At 44.2% G+C, this 22,589-nt stretch overlaps 1 protein-coding gene across 1 annotated transcript in view; it reads right to left on the bottom strand.

Annotated features, from left to right (window-relative positions):
* Positions 1 to 22,208, bottom strand: part of KNG1 (kininogen 1) — a 29,184-nt gene extending 6,976 nt beyond the window's left edge. The window contains exons 1-5 of the mRNA XM_081190737.1: positions 21,824 to 22,208; positions 14,135 to 14,245; positions 9,027 to 9,111; positions 5,651 to 5,823; positions 3,092 to 3,199 (exon numbers count right to left, since the gene is read on the bottom strand). Coding sequence (XP_081046863.1) covers positions 3,092 to 3,199; positions 5,651 to 5,823; positions 9,027 to 9,111; positions 14,135 to 14,245; positions 21,824 to 22,012 — 666 coding nt within the window. The 5' untranslated portion in view covers positions 22,013 to 22,208. The remainder of the gene's footprint in view (positions 1 to 3,091; positions 3,200 to 5,650; positions 5,824 to 9,026; positions 9,112 to 14,134; positions 14,246 to 21,823) is intronic.
* Positions 22,209 to 22,589: the final 381 nt, after the last annotated feature.

The raw sequence follows: 22,589 nt of genomic DNA, 5'->3' as shown, positions 1-22,589 counted from the left end.
TGCACTTTGATGTGCTTTCCAACTGCTAGGTTGGCAGGAGCAGGGACCGAGCAACGGGGGCTCACCCCGTCGCAGGGATTCGAACCACCAACATTTTGATCGGCAGGTCCTAGGCTCTGTGGTTTAACCGACAGCGCCACCTGCGTCCCTTGAGTTCTTGTAGTCAAATAGTAACCCATAGTTTAGAAGCTGAGCAGAGGCATCTCATTCCATTTTTCTGCCAAGGGTGGGACTTTAAGATCTGCTCAGTGTATATTCGACTCACACATATGGAGGGATGAATTGCAATTAATATACCCTCTCCTACCCTCTCATGACCTTGTTTCTGTTTCGGAGTTTTTTTGATGTCCATTGCTTCCCTCGAGGCTTAAGTTCAGCTGGGCAGTTCCTTAAGAAAGTTGGGTAGGCAATAGCCATAGCTGTTGGGGCGAGGGGGCGAGAACAGTACCATGCTTTCATTATGATAGGGGTTAGGGTTTCAATTAACTCTCATGGCTAACAGCTCTTCCTATGTATTCCTCTTTCTCGTCTACTCCAGCAGTGGAGAACCTGAGAAACTCCAGCAGCTGTCGGACTCCAGCTTCCATGAGCTGCAGCCATCCTGGCTGATGGACAGGGATGATGGGAGTTGTAGTCTGGTGAGCTGCAGTTCCCCACGCCTGCTTTGCAGGGTCTCCAAACAATGTTCCTGATCCACATTCCCCCGATCCCCTGTAATCTGGCCTGGACCACTGATGGGGGAATTAGGAGGCAGAATCGCAGAGCAAGAACAAGCAAATCAGCTGTTCTTTCTAACTCAGAGGCGTCTCTAACAATGCAGTAGCTAGTAAATTTCTGGCTGGAATATATATATATATATATATATATATATATATATATATATATATATATATATATATAAAATGTGTGTGTATATATATATATATATATATGTATGTATGTATATGTATGTATATGTATAATCTCCCCCCCACTCGAAACATCCCTCCTCTGAACTGCATTGCAGATATATATGCGCTTTAGAGGATCGTTTAACAACTTCCTTTTTATGGAAATATTTGCCGGGAGTTAAATTGGTTGCTGTCTTAATCTTTTTATTTCTTTTGGCAACTCTTCCAGCACAGCTCTCTTGGCCAAGAGGAGAAACAGAATGAATTAGACTGCTGTTTCCTGAAGTGCTTTTGGCTGCCCAGCCAAACATCCCCGGAGGAAGCTACCGTCTAGGAGCTAGACAGGACTTTAGTTCCCACTTTTGCTATGATGTTGTTTCAGCCCCGGGATCCCACCAGGCTGGTGTTGTTTTTGCAGGTGCATTCTGCAACATGTCATTGACACAATAATAATGCGTCGAAGGCGGATTTATACCGAAGCGTCCACACATCATTCTGCTTTATTACTTGTTCAGGGATGCTAGCCTAACGTTACTGCAATATTGCAGTCTGGAGGGGCAATATTTGCAGTATAGCACAACAAAACTGGGGGACGGGGGATGGGACCAGAACACTTGTGGTCTGAAAAGATACAGGACTTCAGCAGGAAGCTATGGGACATGTATGGATTAGAAACAAAACAGTATGTCCACCCTGAAACCTTTGCAGGTGCAAACAGTATTGAAATCTTTTTTTAAAAAAAAAAGTTTACGTTCTCATGAAAATTTAACAGCATCTTACTGCTAATTTCTTCCCATGTGCACATTTTTGCAAATAATGTCTCCTAATATAAACATTTCTGCAAAGCAATTTCTCCATGTGTAATGTGCTTTTGTATGCTATTTTCACAAATACATACATTTATATCCCCTAGTATATGCATTTTTGCAGTGCTTTTTTCTGGGGAGGGGAGACGCAGGCGTACGCATACCCTGAAACATTTTGTGAATCTCCATTTCCTGTATTGATTTTTCCCAATTTGAACTATAAAATAGTGATTTTCTCGAGTCAAAATGAGACTACCCCTAAACATATTGTTTTTTAGGGAAAAAGCACTGCATTTTTGTATATATCACTTGACTCTAGAATTGCTTTGCAAAATTCAGAAAAGTGTTAATTTCAGTATACGACTGTGTTTTGGTGCGTGTATTGCTTTGGAAAGTGCTAACTTGGTAAGTTCGCCTTTAAATGTTGTGAACTTCACAGAGATCTACAGATAAAGAGCGGTATAAAAAAATAATTAATAAAACAATAAATTAATTAATAAAAGAAATACCAGCTGAATTGAGTTTTTCCTTCGTCCCTAGGTTTGGTTCAAGAAAAGAAAAAGAAAGCCTTCCCTGAACTGGTCTGCCTGCTCTGGCTCCCTGGCGATTCTGCTCACAATCTCCATCATACATTATAAAGGTTGAGAGTGAGGTTAGGGATGGAGGGCAACCTCAGGTACATCAAAAGGTACATCAAATGCCATCACATTTCTATGCACTCTGTATTTTTTCTGCTGGTTACATACAATTCCATCTGTCTTTGTCCTCCTTCAGACTTATTTCCCAAATTCTGTCTAAATCAAATATGCACATTGTATGCAATTTTCAAAAGTACTACAGTGGTGCCTCGCAAGACGAAATTAATTCGTTCCGCAATTTTTTCTTCTTGCGAGTTTTTCGTCTTGCGAAGCACGGTTTCCCATAGGAATCCATTGAAAATCAATCAATGCGTTCCTATGGAGACCGTCCGGGGACAGAGGGGAAGCGCCGCGCGCCTTCCCCTCTGTCCCTGGACCTGTTTAAAGCAAGGGGCGGCGGGGAGAAGATTGCTTCTCCCCGTTGCCTGCCCCGCAATCTCCGTTTTAAAGCAAGGGAAGGGGCAGCGGGGAGAATCGCTTCCCCGGAGCTTGCGGGGCAAGCTTCATTTTGCGAAGCAAGCCCATAGGGAAATGCGTCTTGCGAAGCGGCTAAGAAAACGAAAAACTCCTTCGTCTAGCGAGTTTTTCGTCTTCCGAGGCGTTCGTCTTGCGGGGCACCACTGTAATTTGTCCAATTTGTATGTTTCATTCATCCATTGGTTCATGTACGTTTGGTGATTCTAACATTTTGAGGTGTTTTTTGCACAAAGTTCTGGAACCCTTCTTTATTCCAGAATAAACAGAGAGGTTCACTTACGCCTTGAGGAAGAGCTTTGCAGTCTGCAGTCAAATCTGTAAATTCAGCCTTGGAACAATTTGTCTCTCTGGCCAAATACTCAAAATTATACTTCCATCCAGCCACCACCTGGAAGAAACGTTTAGGAGAGGTTGTAAATGACTCACAAAAGTTCCCCTACAGCTCAAGGGAGATGGAGGTTCTGCCGAGCTTCTGGGCTGGAGTTCTCAAAGTCACAAGGGGCAATGAAACCTCTTCAGGCTGGGGAAGTGAACGTCTCTTCCCATGCTGGACCTTCTGACGCAGTGAGGACCATTGGGAGTGGCTGTGTGGGCAATTCCCACTCCTCCCATTGTTTTTGCTCCAAGTCCACAGTCTTGAGAGCCAGTGTGGTGTAGTGGTTAAGAGCGGTAGTCACGTAATCTGGGAAACCAGGTTCGTGTCTCCGCTCCTCCACATGCAGCTGCTGGGTGACCTTGGGCCAGTCACACTTCTTTGAAGTCTCTCAGCCCCACTCACCTCACAGAGTGTTTGTTGTGGGGGAGGAAGGGAAAGGAGAATGTTAGCCGCTTTGAGACTCCTTAAAGGGAGTGAAAGGCGGGATATCAAATCCAAACTCTTCTTCTTCTTCTTCTTGCTGGAACAAATCTTGGATTGGGGCAACTAGCTAAAATGTTTTAAAATGTTCTAATTTTGGCACCTCTGTTTCATTTTTGTCGGGTTGGTGTTGGTTAAATGTTTACCATATTTTTCGCTCCATAGGGCGCACCGGACCATAGGGCGCACCTAGTTTTTAGGGGGTGAATTAAAGAAAAAAAAATTTAGTTCCCCCCACCAGCCCCAAAGAGCAAAAAAGCCAAGACAGCTAGCGGGATCCATCCCGCTGGCTGTCTTGGCTTCTTCTTTAGCCGTGTGCAACCTCTCCAGCCGGGAGAGGCTGCACGCGGCTTTGGCAGAAGCCAAGACAGCGAGCGGGATGGATCCCGCTCGCTGTCATGGCTTCGTTTTTAGCCGCGGGGCTGGGGCAGGGGAAGCCCGAGCTTCCCCCGACCCCAGCCCCCAGAACAGGTCCGGAAACAGTGGCAAGGTTGCGTGCAGCCTTGCCGCCGCTCCGGGAGCTTGCGGGGCTGGGGGCACGCTCCCAAGCCCAGGGAGCGCAGCGGGAGTTGGCGCTGTGCTCCTCAGGCTTCAGGCTGCTATCCACAAGCCTTCGGAGCACGGGGGGAACTCCCACCGCACTCTGAAGGCTTGTGGATAGCAGCCTGAAGCCCCTGAGCACAGCTCAAACTGCCGCTGTGCTCAGGGGTTTCAGGCAGCCTTGCCTCCGCTCCCGGAGCTTGCGGTGCTTGAGGGCGGGGTAAACCCGAGCTTCCCCCGACCCCAGCCCCCAGAACAGGTCAGGGAGCGGCGGTCCTTTTTCCCTCCTGGGGAAAAGCCCGCAAGAGCCACGCACATATATGTCACACACATATACACACACACAGTCGTACCTTGGAAGTCAAACGCAATCCATTCTGGAAGTCTGTTCGACTTCCAAGACATTCGGAAACCAAAGCATGGCATCTGATTGGCTGCAAGAAGCTCCTGCAGCCAATCAGAAGCTGTGGAAGCCCCATCAGACGTTCGGCTTCCAAATGAACATTCAAAAACCAGAACAGTCACTTCCGGTTTTGCGGCATTTGGGAGCCAAAACATTAGAGAACTAAGCTGTTCAAAAACCAAGGTACGACTGTATATGTTGTAAGCTGCCCACAGTGGCTGGTGAAACCCAGTCAGATGGGCAGGATATAAATTTAAAAAATTAAAATTTATTATTATTATCCCCTGAAGAGCGTGGTATGCAACAACAGCAGCAAGACTACTCATCGCGAAGTATTGGAAGACACAGGAGCTACCCACATTGGAAGAATGGCAGATGAAAGTGATGGACTACATGGAATTGGCAGAAATGACCGGCAGAATTCGTGACCAGGGAGAAGAGTCGGTGGAGGAAGACTGGAAGAAATTTAAAGACTACCTGCAGAAGCACTGCAAAATTAAGGAATGTTAAAACGATGTCTGATGGAAAATAAGTGGTATTGGTAAAAAGATTTTTAAGAAAATGTAAATAAGGATTGATAACTGGAAAATTGATATTTATAATAGGTTAATATCTGGAGTGAGGATAAATGCTAGAGGGTAAGGACTTGCTGAATTTAATATCTGAACTGGAATACAAAATGGGAGGTGTGAGGAGGTTAAGAAACTAGTGAATGAAGTATAAGATATGAAAATATTAATCTATTTTCTGTTTTGCTTTTTGCTTTTTCCTTCCTTTCCTTCTTCCCTTCCCTTCTTTTGTTAATTGTTTTTTATTGTGTATTTTTTATGTGTTTTGTTTTTGTATTTTTTCATTTTTGTAGTTTTTCTTATGTTGAAATTTTGAAACTTTTCATTGTTTGTGAAAATTTAATAAACATTATTTGGAAAAAAAGAAGAGGGTGAGGCAGACCCTGAGGTCATGACACCAGCGTATGGAGACCCAGAAGATGTCAAGGGGCGCATGACATTAGGTTCCCTCCACCCCAGACATATACAAACCTGACGCTGGGCTTTCACTATCTCTCCAGCTTCAAAAAGGTTTGGCATTCCACTCTGGTTGTTATGTAGCTGTATGGCGTGTCTCAAAATGGGCAGCAACTCCAAAATCTTGGTGGATATGGATTGCCAGCAGCCTAGGCATCCGGCATGCGCCCTGGTCACCTTGTCTGGGACTGAAGAACAAGCAAAACAAGAACAGCAGTATGACAGCTTCGGTAAGCTGGTACAATGCAGAAAGAAAGAAATTTCCTGGGGGAAATAGTGCTTCAGGTAAGACATTCACAGTCGATGAACAACATTAAGAAAAATGTTCAACCCTCTTCCCTCAGTGCTGTGGTCCCAGTCTAATTGTGGCTGCTTTTACAGTAATCAAAATTTAAATAGAAGCAAGAGCCCAGTTCTCCAAAATGTAGGGCCCCTCCAAACCTCCCTTTTATTGCACATTCATGATGATTTGCGCTCATGATGGGATCTCAGTGGTCATACGTCACCCCACTTTTGCACCTGCAAAGCCTTAGGGGTGGGCAAACTGCTTAACATCCAGCCAATGCTTAACTTGCAATTGGTGCACATCCTACAACGTCCTGCTGAAATCGTGTGACATTTCATATTGCAAACTTTCTGGCTTTGCCCTGCGTTTGTTGCGCTATTATAGTGCCTCCCAACAGTAGTAATGTGGTAGCTTTCAGGAAGCATAGCAGAAGAACTAACGATGCAGAATCAACCGACCATTAATGTATTGAGACAGGAACATGTTGCGTAATACACCTGCCATAGAACACCAGCCAGAAGGAGCCCTTTGTACTGTACAGCTATAGTCCTGCGGGAGAAAATGAGCATGTGAAAACACTGCTTTTGTTTCATTTCGTTTGTTTTGTTATTCTGCTACATTGGGCTCCTATGGGAGGCAAGGGAAAAGAAATACTACTCTTCTTCTTTGGCGATCACTCGTAGCCGAGTAAGATTGTCTTCCATAAAGGCTGTTCTCCAACTGGAGCGCTCGCAGGCCAGTGTTTCCCAGTTGTCAGTGTTTATACTACATTTTTTTTAGATTTGCCTTAAGAGAATCTTTAAACCTCTTTTGTTGACCACCAGCATTACGCTTTCCATTTTTAAGTTCGGAATAGAGTAGTTGCTTTGGAAGACCATCAGGCACCCGCACAACATGACCAATCCAACAAAGTTGATGTTGAAGAATCATTGCTTCAACACTGGTGATCTTGGCTTCTTCCAGTACACTGATATTAGTTCGCCTGTCTTCCCAAGTGATGTGTAAAAATTTTTGGAGACACCGTTGATGGAATCTTTCGAGGAGTTGGAGATGGCGTTTATAAGTGGTACTACTACTAATAAATTTATTTATGCCCCACCTTTTTAGCTGAGAGGGACCCAAGGCAGCTTACAGATAATAAAAAACATAGGAGGGGAAGGACCAGAGAAATGAAGTTGGAGGCAGAGTAGTTCTGAGCACTGTAGACAAATAGTCCATCGCTGGGCTCGAACATGGCAATTTTTATTTGATTAATGCTGTGCTGCAGCATTAATCAAACTGGCAATCTCGCCTTCTCTTGGTCTCCATGGCCATGCGAATTCATCCAGCTATTGACAACTGGGGTGCCATTTGAATAAAATATTGTGGGGGCCCGTGACACAATGCAGTCCCGCTTTGAATGGAAATGTCCCAAAACTTGGGGAGGCGGCCCCCTCAAATATTTTATTGTGAGGGCTGAAGCCCCCACAGTTCCTAGGAATTGGCTCCTGTGATTGACAAGGCACCCTGAACGTAGCAAATCCTATTCAATAGGCAATGGTGACACCTAATTGTCACTGTTAAATGGTAGCTGTATGCGTTCTGCAGGGACACTTTCTGGCCCCGTTGTATCTGAAGAAATGTGAAAACTAGAAGTACCCTTCAATAGATTTGGAGGGTACTTCTAGTTTTCACATTTCTTCAGATACAACGGGGAACTTTCCCAGACTTTGGAAACCGTATTTTCCAGCGGTGCACAGCGCATGTTAGTTTTCAGCTTTCACAAAGGGGCCAGAAAGTGTCCCTGCAGAACGCATACAGCTACCATTTAACAGTGACAACTAGGTGTCACCATTGCCTTATAAATGTGCTTGAGAATGAATTTAGAAGACTTGCTGGTAGGTAAAAATAAAGCCAAACAGCCATTCGCAGAACGGAGCTTAGCTAAGGTGCTTGCAAGCAGTTCAGGTTCTCAGCAATCGGGGATGCATTTGCACAGGCGCTACAACATAACTTGGCGCAGCGCTGCCACACGAAGCTGGAGTTGCAGCTCCAAGTTCAGTGCTAAATGGCTTTGACAAACCGTATTGCAAATCCTCAGGCCTCGGACACATCAATGGGCATCGATTCTTCAGATCTGGGCACTGCCCGCTCACATGTGTCCATCTGAGAATTTGGTAGGCTTCTGCTTCAGTCCTGCCAGCCTGGCCTTCAGTTCCTAGCCTTGTTTCTTAATTACCTCAACAAACCATAAATCTAAATGAAATATGTACATGTTGGGAAATATTAATGGGGGTCTTAGCCAGGCTTCCTTCTGCCTCAGGGTAAGTACTGGTAGCATATAGGTCTCAAATATATTCCTAGACACACAAACCCCTTCAAATACACGGACCTATTGGCTGAATATCTCCATGTGGCCCATTTCTCAATTCCTATCTTGCTCCACACGTACTAAAGTAACCCATCATGAAATGGGATCCTTTTAATTTCAGTAAATAGCATCTTAAAAAGCAGAGACATCACCTTGCCGACAAAGGTCCGTATAGTTAAAGCTATGGTTTTCCCAGTAGTGATGTATGGAAGTGAGAGCTGGGCCATAAAGAAGACTGATCGCCAAAGAATTGATGCTTTTGAATTATGGTGCTGGAGGAGACCCTTGAGAGTCCCATGGACTGCAAGAAGATCAAACCTATCCATTTTGAAGGAAATCAGCCCTGAGTGCTCACTGGAAGGACAGATCCTGAAGCTGAGACTCCAATACTTTGGCCACCTCATGAGAAGAGAAGACTCCCTGGAAAAGACCCTGATGTTGAGAAAGATGGCGGGCACAAGGAGAAGGGGATGACAGAGGACGAGATGGTTGGACAGTGTTCTCGAAGCTACCAGCATGAGTCTGACCAAACTGCGGGAGGCAGCGGAAGACAGGAGTGCCTGGCGTGCTCTGGTCCATGGGGTCATGACTAAACGACTTAACAACAACAACATAAAACCAAGCTTGGGGCTTTCATCTTTTCCTGGGGAGCATTTCTTTGCATTTATCAACATGGACCATTCTTCTGCCCATTCCTGGTCACTGTTTTCCTATTCGGTCACTCTACTGTGTGCTAACTTAAAAATACCACCTACCAGTAATGTTAGTGCATTTCTGCAAAACGTTGGAATGTTCAGCGGAGTCATCGATGTGAACTTCAGCGTTACACTCGCCGGAGTCCTACAAGGAGTGAGAAGGACAATGATTAGTGTTTACCTCTTCCCTGGTAGTTACGCTGTTAGTTACTGCTAGAACTGTGCTTCAAAATTTGAAGACTTGCAAAATTCTGAGAAATGCAGGCCTGGGATTCTTTGGGAAGAAGGGCAGGATAGAAAGGGAAGCAGTCCCAACCAAAGAAGATTGGCAAACCAAGTTAATGGACTATGCTAAAATGGTGAAATTAACTGGAAAGCTCAGAAATCAAGACGACAAGAAATTTAAAAAAGAATGGGAAATGTTTATTATATATTTGCAAAAGTATTGTAAACAGGTTAATGTATTGGCAGCATTTTAAGAACACTTGTAAGTATAGAGATAGTATAGGAAATTTGAGATAAAAAATAATTTGGAGTAGAAATGATATGCAGCTGAAAAGAAAAAAATAAGGAACCGTGTGTGTGTGTGTGTGTGTGTGTGTGTATGTGTGTGTGTCACGGGATTCAGAGAATCCCATTTTATGGAATTGATATTGTTTTCATGTATATTTTTCTTTCTTTGTTGTTGTATTCGTTATTGTTTTTTATTTTTGTTATTTTTGTTGAAAATTTAATTAAAAAATTGTTAAAAAGGAAAGAAACTTGATACATAAAGGAATACCTGAAGAAGAATTAAGGCTTTGCAAGGTCCCCTCAGTCTGTCACTTTGGCTCAGCACTGACCCAGGGCCAAACTGACTCAGATCAAGCTCTCAAATCAATTTGCAGGCCAACCTTAGTGCTAATCAGGGTTTAAAACTCTGATTAAACTTGTGGTCAGGAGTTGGGCAGGGGAAGAAGATGTGGCTTCACTTCCCCCACTCACAACTTTAATTACAGTTTTAAGCTGTGGTCTAAACCGCAGAGCCTAGGGCTTGCCAATCAGAAGGTCGGTGGTTTGAATCCCTGCGACGGGGTGAGCTCCCGTTGCTCAGTCCCTGCTCCTGCCAACCTAGCAGTTCAAAAGCACGTCAAAGTGCAAGTAGATAAATAGGTACCGCTCTGGTGGGAAGGTAAACGGCATTTCTGTGTGCTGCTCTGGTTTCGCCAGAAGCGGCTTAGTCATGCTGGCCACATGATCTAGAAGCTGTTTGCGGACAAAACGTCGGCTCCCTCGGCCAGTAAAGTGAGATGAGCGCCGCAATCCTAGAGTCGTTCGCGACTGGACTTAACTATCTCAGGTCCCTTTACCTTTACCTTTTAAACATGTGGTTGGGTAGGGTTGCCATATTTCAAAAATTATTGAGCTTCTTTGGGTAATTTTAAGTTTTTGGAGCTGTTTCTGCTTTTCCCACCGTGTTGCCATACACCTGGGTTTTCCCTGACATTTTGCCGATTCAGGAAAATTCCCCCTTGACGCCATTTTTACATCCAAAAACCAGGACATGTCAGGAATTTTCCTGACGTATGGCAAGCCTATGATTGGGAGCTGGGAGGGGAAGATGGAGACACCGTAGATCTCCTTCCTTCTTCCACTGCAGAGAGCAGGATCATACCTTCCAATCACCAGCTGGTGAATAGAGGGTTCAATCCTGCTGGGTGTTGCTTTGCCAGTTCCCTGCGGCAAACACTGCAGAGGTTGTTTGTCTCTCCTTCTCCCCTCCCACCCAACTGTCCTGCCTTTTGGCAACCCCAGGTGACTGATCGAAAGCCATCTCAACTGGATTCAGCTGCAGTCCAGATCAACCTGATCTGGTGTGGGATTAGGGCTTCAGCTGAATCAGGGGCAGAGCCCTAATAATTACGCTCCGATTTGTGCATTAGTTTGGGCTACTAGATGTGATGGCTATTCTCTGCCTCTACGGTTGGAGGCAGTAATGCCTCTCAACAGCCATTGCTAGAAGCTGCAAGAAGGGGGAGTATTCTTATGTTTGGCTCCTCCTTGCATGTTTTCAATAGGTTGGCCACTGTAAAAACCGAATGTTGGACTAGATAGGCCACTGCCTTATCCAGCAGAGTCTTCTTCCATTCTTATGGCAGCTAGACTGGTGACTGGGAGCAGCCGCTGAGACCATATAACACTGGTCCTGAAAGACCTCCATTAGCTCCCAGTACGTTTCTGAGCACAATCCAAATTGTTGGGGCTGACCTTTAAAGCCCTAAACTAGGCTTCCTCAACCTCAGCCCTCCAGATGTTTTGAGACGACAATTCTCATCATCCCTGACCACTGGTCCTGCTAGCTGGGGATCATGGGAGTTGTAGGCCAAAAATATCTGGAGTGCCGAGGTTCAGAAAGCCTGCCCCAAATGGCCTTGGCCCAGTATATCTGAAGGAGCGTCTCCACGCCCATCGTTCAGCCTGGACACTGAGGTCCAGGACTGAGGGCCTTCTGGCGGTTCCCTCCCTGAGAGAAGCAAAGTTACAGGGAGCCAGGCAGAGGGCCTTCTCGGTAGTGGCGCCTGACCTGTGGAACGCCCTCCCACCAGATGTCAAGGAAATAAAACAACTATCTGACTTTTACAAGACATCTGAAGGCAGCCCTGTTTAGGGAAGTTTTTACTGTTTGATGTTTCATTGTGTTTTAATATTCTGTTGGGAGCCACCCAGAGTGGCTGGGTAGACCCACCCAGATGGGCAGGGTATAAATAATATATTATTATTATTATTATTATTATTATTATTATTATTATTATTATTATACAATTTAGGTCATTTTTGTTTAAAAAAGTGGACTGAATAAAAATATTTCCCCATCTCTAGTTGCCGTTGGCTTTTAACTAATGTTTCAAAATTATTCTATTGCCCTCTATTTTATTATTGTTTTAGGGTGTGTTCAAACATCGCCTCAGTTGCCTTCAGGCAGACTATGTGTAAATGGAAAACTAGGTGAATAATTTAGGGTTGATATTTGAAGCTGATTTAGCCAACTCCTTTGGAAACTATCATTTGTTAATGTTCTCATCCAGAACTAATCCAAGCAGACGTTCTTTACCCAAAACGATATCCTGAGGTGATATCGTGTGATTTGTTTCCGAAAAGGATTAATCTCACATTGAAAGTCAGTTGAAAGCACGTGATAAAGGAAAATTGATCATATAATGGATCAGTGCTGCAAATGTGGTTTTTTTTTATCCATTGTGGGTGGTTTCATTTATTTATTTATTTATTTATTTATTTATTAAAAAGATTAATGTTTGCTGGAGAACTGCTTAACCGTAATTCACGAATGAATGACAAAGTACTTTGAAGCAGGGATAATCTTGCTTAGTTGTTTGAAAAAAAAAACCCTGTGTGGATGTAGTCTGATGTAGTGCTAATGGCGAATATATTGATCCCTGTAAAGATGGAATTAGCATGGAAATGAATCTCTGGGTTTTTCAGCAGTAAATATATCAATAGTAGCACTACAATATAGCAGTTGGTAGGATTTTTTTTTGCTCTCGCGGATCAGCTTTCTGATGTACACAAGCCCTTATTCCACACTGAGCTTCCCTTAGGCATCTGGCTGGCCAATGCGAGAGCCTCTGGTCGGATCCAGCAAGCGCTTCTCTTCCATTTCCATCTTGGAAACTGCTGTAATGTCTATTGACATTAGGTATGTGTCCTTCAGACGCTGGTGAGTTGTACATACAAGCAAAGGGTCATACACACTGTAGCTTGCATGCTTGGGCAACCAACACAATTTCATCATTGGAATCCCTGCTAAAGATGTCGGTGCGGTTAAAAAACCAGAAGCTCTCTTGTTGGGAATACTGGATAAGGAAATTAGTAAAAAAGATGTGAAATTAGTTTTGTATGCAGTAACAGCAGCCAGAATTTTGCTGGCACAGAAATGGAAACAGGAAGAGATGCCCACGAAAGAAGAATGGAGGAGGAAACTGATGGAATACGCAGAAATGGACAGATTGACGGGGAGAATTAGGAACCAACGTGACCAGAGATTCTCCGAGGACTGGAAGATATTTACAGAGTATATCAAAAATTTCTGTGATGAGCAAATAACGTTCGTTGGCTTTCAAGAAGCTCTGTGAAATTACTGTTAGAAATATTGTTTAAAAAATATGATGTGATTAAGAGTATTTGAGTGCAATATAATATTGTGAAATGTGAGACGAGGATAAAAAATAAACGGAAAATTATCAGACAAGCTGAGGGAAGTTCTGGAAAAAAGGGTTTAAGTTAAAAATGGATGTATAATTTTGTAAAAAAATTTTTTAATGGAAAATCTAATAAAAATATTTATTAAAAAATAATAATAAAGATGTCCGTGCGACCTGTACCCAGAGCACAGTTCTCCCATGTTCTGTCTAAAGCATTTCCACATGGGCGCTCCTGCATGTTGGGATACTGCCGGGGAGACGGGGGCATCAGGCAGGCCCCCAGCTGGCTCCGGACGATCACCGGACTCCCGTGCAACAGCATCAGTCAGTCAGCGACACGAGCCTCAGATACGTTCCGAGACCCATGCACACTCTGTCAGCAGAGTGTATAAATCATCCACAATGGAAGAGGCAGACAAAGAGAGTTGTGCCAGCATCATTTACAGCATTTATTCAGCGTAGTCCAGGAACAAAGGAAAACATGACTGCTTGCCTTTGTGTCCAGCAAAAACAGCCGCATAGCAAAAGCAACACGCAACGGAAGTTCCCAGCAGACAGTGCTGGCAGTAAACAGGCATGTGATACACAAACGTCATGCCTGTACCCTTTTAAGGTGGAATGGAACTGTATCCTAACACTGAATACCCTCCAACTTCCCCCTGATCAAAATTGGGATGCTTGGTTTTTTGGTCTCCAGTTTTCGTGGAAACCAGAGGATTCCCTCAAGAACATGAGACACCCAAAAACGATAGCCCTTTGGCCCGGCACTCTGGCGCAGATCCGCTGACTTGCACCACAGCATGAGACCAATACAATAAAATAAAATGGGCGTCTTTTGGTCTGATCCAATCAGAAATCGGGACTGTTTAGCGGCATGCACCTGTGTCTGTTGCCCTCTCCTGTAGCACCTTCCCACCACGTTTGTGCTAAATTATACATACATTTTAGAGAGAAAATAGAGATACTTACTCCCTCCGATAATAGCATGAACTCGCAGTTTTGCCAGGGAGTCGCATCTCCAGCAACGCAAGAGGTTTTCTTCAGCTGATATGTCACAATGTAATTTTGGCCAGGGCCTGGCTGAAGAAAACATTTATGTAAGTGCTCATCATTTCCACAGCGAGCCAGGAAGATCGTTTTCAGAAGGATTTCTTAATGACTTATTAATATGTGCAGCATTTTAAATGAGGCCTATTCCTCAGGATCATAAATGACCAGGCTCTTCTCTGCTGGAAACCCATTTTCCTAAAAGTGTGCAAGAAATTTTGTTTGGTAGACAGTGTATTCTCAGCTTTCTTTCTTTTTTTACATTTTAAATGTTTCTGTTCAGAATACTTCAGTGCTTTTGTTCGACCAGTGGTAGACAAATTGAAATTACTACACCTAAATATCCCAAGTGGGAGTTGCATAGTAAAATGAATATTTAAATCAGCTTTCTACATAGAGCCCTTCAGATGTTTTCGACCACTGATCTCCTCATCCCTGACCATTGACCATGCTAACTAGGGAAGATGGCCCTAGAGTCTAAAAAAACCACATGGCTTCAGTTTGGAGGAGGTTGATAAAGACTTTCCCAATCAAATTAAATATCAAAATAGAATTACCATATATCAAACACATACCCTGTGCCGCTACCCTTGGATCAATATTCATGAAAATTAAGTAAATACCCCAAATTCTTCACTGTATTTAGTTTTGAACTGTTTTTGGTACAGTGGTACCTTGGTACTCGAACACCCTGGATCCCAAATGCTGCAAACCCAGAATTAGGTCTTCCAGTTTTTCAGAAGCTGAACATCTAACGCAGCTTAGGTTATTGTATTTTAGTGTTTTGTTGGAAGCCGCCCAGAGTGGCTGGGGAAACCCAGCCAGATGGGCGGGGTATAAATAATAAATTATTATTATTATTAGCTTCCGCTTGAGTTCAGGAAGCTCCTGCAGCCAATCGGAAGCTGCACCTTGGTTGTTGAACAGTTTCGGGAGTTGAACGGACTCCTAGAACGGATTAAGTTCAAGAGCCAAGTTTAAATTGTTGTAGCCTGCATTGGGACCCTGATGGTGAAGGGTCCCACAAACCACCTTCTTTTTCTCCTCCCCTCTATAGCTTCTTTGCAAACACCTGCCCACCATCTAGAGGGTTGGGGAGATCCTCCAGAGCAGATTTTAGGTGTGCAAAGAGGACTTGGAGGTGGAAGAAGTATCTAAAACCCTTTTATCATTGTTTTCTGCAAGCCGAATCCGGACATACGATTCAGTCACCTATGCTTGTTTTGAAGGTGCTGCCAATTTCATCTGTGTTTTAAGCTTGTGTCCAGCTCGGTTTTACTCAAAGAAAACCCAATGAAATTAATGTGCCCCAGTTGTGTGCCACAGTCAAAACCAGCAGGACGTATTGACGATTTCTCTTAGTAAGCTTGGAGTTGTCTGCGGTTAAGCAGGGTGGTGGTGGGGGCACCGATAGCAGCTCCCATTCTGTTCATAGAATCGTAGAATGCAGCACTTCATCAAAGTTCAAATTCAAAATGTACCCACTGGTCCAAAAAGGTTGGTGCCCCCTGCCGTAAGGCCTAGTTTTTCGAAAACGGCAAATGAAGTGATAAACCTGTGTTTAGGTAGCTCCATTGCATGTGGGGGAATCTCATAGCCTGATGCTAAATCACTTTGGAATGCCTTATGGGAAGCAATTTGCAGATGAAATAAATAATATACACTTCTCTTTAAAGAAAAATAAAAAAATCCTCTACACATAAGAAAGAAGATGACAGCACATGCCAAATTGTAGCATATATCAGATGTATTCAGATATCTCTTGGAGGTTTTATTGTTTTGCCTGGTATTTCCCTGGCACTTAAGATCAGAGCCCATAATTTCCGAATTCCTGTTTTTAGCTCTATCTATCTATCTATCTATCTATCTATCTATCTATCTATCTATCATCTATCTATCTATCTATCATCTATCTATCTATTATCTATCATCTCTCATCTATCTATCTATTATCTATCATCTCTCATCTCTCATCTATCTATCTATATCTATCTATCTATCTATCTATCTATCTATCTATCTATCTATCTATCTATCTATCTGATGCTGTTTTTAATATGTGTCATTTTTGTATACCGCTTACAGATTTTTAAAAAATATTAAGCACTTCAAATAAATAAATATTTTTGCTTTCACAACAGGACTTTCCCTTCCTCTCCTCTCTCTGTGCCCTCTCCCCCAATCTGCTCCAGAGGGTCACTCAATCCTCTGGAACAGATATTGATTGTGCATGGGGGGAGCTGTGTGAGAGAGGAGTTGCACAAGCAGAAGTGTGTTGCACGTGTGAAACGGCAGAATCGGACACAACACCCAGACTCATTAACTCAACTGCAGTAATTTGTGCCGAGTTAACACAGAAGCAACAGAATGAAACTAGACCTAGCACACTGCTGTGTTTCTCTGCTACATGCCGTGAAGCAGCCTTTTCAGCTAAGCATTCTTTGAACCGTTGTCCAGAAGCTGCAAAGCAGAGCAAACATTTCATAAATGAAAGGTAACTGATGGGAATATTTAACCTCTGTAAACAAAGCTAGCTCTTCAGCCGACGTGTTGTGAACTTTCCAAGCAGAAGACTTGTTCCAAATTCTGCTGCGGTCGACGCACTGTGTGATCTACAGCTGCATCCAGACTTGCACTTGCCCCACCGCAACATCAATATTTGGCTCCTTTGATAAAGCTACGTGCTGTTTTCTCCTACGATGGCGAGCCCTACCCACTGTGCTTGAAACCAGAGTGACACCGGTCACTTGTACAAGCAAGCTTTTATGCTTAATTAGTCCATCAATAATAGATGGGTTTGAACGATCCATTTAAGAAATGCCAGCAGGGCAGCAATGCCTATATTCTAGAATAAATTTAGGATGGATGGATAGATAGATGATAGATGATAGAAAGATGATAGATAGATATAGATTGATGATAGATAGATAGATAGATGATAGATAGATAGATAGATAGATAGATAGATATAGATAGATAGATAGATAGATAGATAGATAGATAGATAGATATAGATGATAGATAGATGATAGATGATTGATAGATGATAGATAGATAGATAGATAGATAGATGATAGATAGATAGATATGAGCCAAATCTCTCCTATGTTAGCATCAACTTCAGCTCAAAAAACCATTTTAATTTCAGTACAGTGGTACCTCGGGTTAAGAACTTAATTCATTCTGGAGGTCCGTTCTTAACCTGAAATTGTTCTTAACCTGAAGCACCACTTTAGCTAATGGAGCACGATTTCTGTTCTCATCCTGAAGCAAAGTTCTTAACCCGAGGTACTATTTCTGGGTTAGCGGAGTCTGTAACCTGAAGCATCTGTAAACTGAAGCGTCTATAACCCGAGGTACCACTGTATTACTGTAGAACCCCAAAGCATGTAATTTCATGGGAAGCAAAGTTCAGCTAGAAGCAGCCACCTTGGTGTGTCATTCAGAAGTGTCACAAATGAGTGGGATTATTGGAGTCCCTCTCACAATAACAAAGAACTTGGGGTCATTCAGAGAAACTGATCTGCAGCAATTTGGTCTTACAATAAGAAGCAATTCTTCACACAGTGCTTGTGGAATTCCATCCCACAACGCTGCAGCGACTATTTCTAATGCGGACTCAAATTACTTACTTATTTACAATATTAACAGAAAGCTACCCAAAGACATGGTCCTTGGGGGCAGCTCCTGGCACGAAATGTCAGAATACAATTAAAAACGCAGTGCAAAAATACCATAGCATTGCAGCACTGCGGTGCTGAGCAGAGAAAAACGTAAAAGCAGATCAATGCACAGCATGTAAAAACAGTACCTCGCGATACTAAAATCACAGATTTGTTAAAATCTCAGGTTTTCTGTTTTTTAAAAAGCTAGGGAATAATTTTTAAAAGTCTTCACCTAGCACCAAAATGACCATAAAGGGTAGTACCAAGCAAGCAAGCCTCTCTGGGAAGGACATTCTGATCTAAAACATATGTAAAGGGAAGGTAAGTAAATTCATTGGAACTTTTTGTCTTTAAAACACTCACTCACATAGGCCTAGAAACATTGATTTTATTCTGTGAGACCCCCCTGGTATTGGGCGGTATATAACCCCCCCTTTTTAAACTTTACAGTGGTGCCTCGCAAGACGAAATTAATTCGTTCCGCAAGTCTCTTCGTCTTGCGAGTTTTTCGTCTTGCGATGCACGGTTTCCCATAGGAATGCATTGAAAATCAATTAATGCGTTCCTAGGGAAACCGCCTTCAGACCAGGTCCGGGGACAGTCTGTCCCCGGACCTCTTCTGAAGGCTGGGGGGGGGGGGGACAAGGGCTTTTCTTCCCACCCCCAGCATTTTAAAAAACCCCGGGACAGCGGAGGACTTCTCCGCTGTCCAGGCGATCTTAAAATGCTGGCGGGCGGCATTTTAAAATCGCCCCGGACAGCGGAGGACTTCTCCGCTGTCCGGGGCGATTTAAAAGCCCCTGGGAAGGCAGGCAGGGGGGACAAAGACTTTCGCCCCCTGCCTGCCTTCAGAAGGTGTTCCCGCCCCCAGCCCCGCTTCGGAACAGCGAACGCTCCCGACCCCCAGCATTTTAAAATCTTCCCGGGACAGAGAAGTCTCTGCTGTCCCGGGGAGATTTTAAAATGCTGGGGGTCGGCAGCCCCCCAGCATTTTAAAATCTCCCTGGGACACGGGGAGATTTTAAAATGCTCCCGACTTCTCTGCTGTCCCGGGGAGATTTTAAAATGCTGGGGGTCGGCAGCGAACGCTTCGCTCCCGCCCGCCAGCATTTTAAGATCGCCCGGGGCAGGTGGGGGGGGAAGGCAGGCGGGGGGGAGCAAAGACTTTTGCCCCCCGCCGGCCTTCAGAAGAGGTCCTCTTCTGAAGGCCGGCTGTGGGCGAAAGTCTTTGCTCCCGACCGCCAGCATTTCCCTATGGGCTTTCGTCTTGCGATGCAAGCCCATAGGGAAATTCGTCTTGCGAAGCGCCTCCAAAACAGAAAACCCTTTCGTCTTGCGGGTTTTCTGTCTTGCGAGGCATTCGTCTTGCGGGGTACCACTGTATTGCAAAACAATTTACATATAACAACACAGACAAACAAAGACAACACCTCAATGACAAAAACTCTCCTCCTGCAAAAGAGGGGAGTGGTTGTGGGCGGGAGCCGGTCTCTGCCTCAAGCAGGGGGCATTAGCCCCCTGCCTCCCACTCACCTGGCTGGCGCCCATGCCCATGGACAGGCACCCAACCAGGTGCCTCCAAGGGGGCATGAACGGCAGTGTAAATTGCGGCGGTGCCAGCCACCCGGCCTCACTCTTCGTCGTCCCGTCGCGAGTCACCCACCCTCCACTCCCTTAGAGCTCAGGGTCTCAGTTTTCTTTTGGCCTTGCTATGGACCTTAGGTTGGTCGCCCTGGTTGTCCAGGGGGCCTGGTAGGAATTTTTTCCATTTGGCATTAGGCTTTTTGGTTTTTTCGCCTACCTCGTAGCAATCGTCACAACTTTCGTGGTATTGGTGGGTAGGTTAGGCATTGGAATAATGTGTTGTGGCGTGTCGAAGGGCTAGGTGTGGCCATCGCCTACGCCTTCAATTTTGGGGTATTCCGTTAAAGGAATCTGGCGGTCGTGTATTCTGTCCGATGCCTGCTTGGCGGGAGGCCATGGCACGACCCTCGGTGACATCAGGAGAGAGCTTATAGTTGGATTAGCATCAACAGGCTCCACCTACTGGTGAATAACCCCCCCCCTTTTAGACTCACCCCTCTCCGAGTGGGTGGAGTCAGCTGACGTAATCCAATGCCTAAGCCAATACCTTTTCACTTGCTGTAATCAATAAAGTTGTGGCCTTTTCTTGCCCATTAACCTTATATCACGTGTCCTTGTGTTTTCATTCCACTACGCGGGGATCGGGTCCTCGAACCACAACTAAACATTAATGAACAACATATCATCTAACATCACACACACTTTTGACTTCCGATTCACCTCATTGTGTTTTCTACATATTCTTAAACTTTACGCATTTCCTGTTATATCTGTTACATATCCAGAATTTTTTCTACATTTATAGTTTTCCTTAATATTCAAGATTCAGTCTAGACCTGTCAGGAGATTTGCATTTTCACAATATTGTTTTAGATATTCTTTAAATGTTATCCATTCTTTACACACTTTCTGGTTTGAGTTTCCTCTCATTCTCCCAGTCATCTTTGCAAGTTCCAAGTATTCTATCATCTTCACCTGCCAGTCAAGCTTTGTAGGAATTGAGTCACATTTCCAGTTTTTTGCTACTAAAATTCTAGCCGCCATAGTTGGTTCTAATGTTTTTTTTGGATTTCAGTGGACATAATGCCTAACAAAAAGGTTTCTGGTTTTTTTGGTTTAAGGAGAATTTAAAGATGTTTTTGAGTTTGTTGTATATTATATCCAAAAAATTCTCGTATCCTCACACAGTCCCACCACATGTGCATGAAGGTACCATCCCCCTTTTTTAAATCTCCAACAAACATTTGAGGTTTTTTAAATACATTTTGGCCAGTTTGCCAATATAACTTCAATTAATGATAATAATACAGTGGTACCTCCGGTTGCAAATGGGATCCGTTCCGGAGGTCCGGTCAGATCCCGAGGTTTCCGCAACCTGAGGACCGCTTCTGCGCATGTGCGCGTGGCGAAACCTGGTCAAATACTTCTGGGTTTGCCGCTTTCGCATCCTGAAGATTACGTAACCAAAGGGTTACATAACTGGAGGTACTACTGTAATAATAACAATGTAATCTGGGCCTAGAGCAGAGACAGTAGTGGATGCTGATGCTCACCTGACCTTTAACTGGTCACACTGATGCCTTAGAGGAGGAGAGGCAGCAATGAGATTGACACTGGAGCCAATCTGGCACTTCTTGCCATTATACGTGGACCGTGCCACCCTCCCTGCTGCCTTGCCCTCCCCCCACTCTTGCCACCCTAGGCTCCTTCAGGAGGAAAGATGGAATATAATGCTAAAACTAAGTACTACCTCCCAGTAAACAGCAACCATTCAACTTACGGGTGGTCTTTTGAGCACTGCCATCCCACTGCACAATCGTCAGCTACCGAGTGGAGGTATTAATCAAATTGTGAGAGGTGCTTAAAAAAAGGACTAAAGGTTTAGAAAAAGACAAAACTGGGAAAGCACCCCTCCGCCTTGCTGGGGAGCGGTGTTCCCGGAATTTCTGGCTTTACGCATTTTTGCGTACTTGCATGGACCCACGGAACCGGACCCTCATGTAAGTTGCAAGTTACCAGCATAAAACTCTGTGGGTGAACACTTTCTGAAGTCCGGCGTGAGCTCTATGCAGTGATAATTATTAATACAATTGAAATATTCAGTAAACGGAGTCGTAATTGGTGCTCATTTAATTTTATACCAGTTAGAGTGCTTCAATATTAAGGAGAGAGAGAACTATATGAGAGCAACAACGATAGGAGAGAGAGAAAATTAGCACTCCTGACTCATGAGCAATGTCCCCTCCTGCAACCGATCCCATTGATTTGTAGGAAATGTCTTCTTGTAGAACAAGTTAATAGTCCTTGCAAGAGAAGATTAATAATTAGAGATGATTTTTCTGCTGTTCCAGAGTTTACTTACTGTTTTGCTGGCATCAAGGACTACACTGAGTGCATATTTGTTGCCACTAGCTATGCCTCGATTCAGTTCCTTCAGGGCTAGATCCACTGCGTTAAAGACCCCAGGATCATCGCAGTCGACCTTCTGGCCTTGGAGAGGGCTGGCATGGCAGCAGCAGAAGGCGAAGGCTAACAGAATGAAGAGTCCCATGTCCAGGCGAGGAAGAAGGTCCTGAAACCTGGGGAGAGGGAAAGGGAGAGAAAAGACTCTCCAAAAGCCTGGCGGGGAAATGCCTTGCCGTGGAAGACTGGAACAGCCTTCTTTTGATTTAAGGTAATCAAGCGAAAGCAGAAAGAGGGCAGGAGGGCTTGATGGACTCTTGTCGCTTCCTGTGTACAGTGCAAACAACCTTTTGGGTTTATCCAAACATCTGCTGTTTTCCTTTTTAAAGAGGCAGCCCTGCGCTGTGATGACACCACGTTTGTTCACCTGCCGCTCTGGTTACAGGGCGAACCTCAGGATGTCAGGGTCAGAACAAAGATTACCAGTTCTAGGTCATGTTTTGTACGCCCTAGAACATTCTGCAGTCTTATGGTGAATATGCCGATTTCAAAACTTAGATGCATACAGAGAAAGCTGAAGTGGAACCTCAGGAAAACAAACCAAGAGGCCCTGTTCCAGCCCCCAAAGGGGAACTTTCCCCCTCTGCAACACCATCCTTCAGAGAATGCAAGTTTGCCAAGGAGGTGAGAACCAAGAAAATGACTTAGGGGAGAGATACAGGTCC

This window comes from Podarcis bocagei, assembly GCF_964188305.1.
Source record: "Podarcis bocagei genome assembly, chromosome: 4".
Taxonomy (NCBI): domain Eukaryota; kingdom Metazoa; phylum Chordata; class Lepidosauria; order Squamata; family Lacertidae; genus Podarcis; species Podarcis bocagei.
This window is presented reverse-complemented; position numbering and strand designations above follow the sequence as displayed.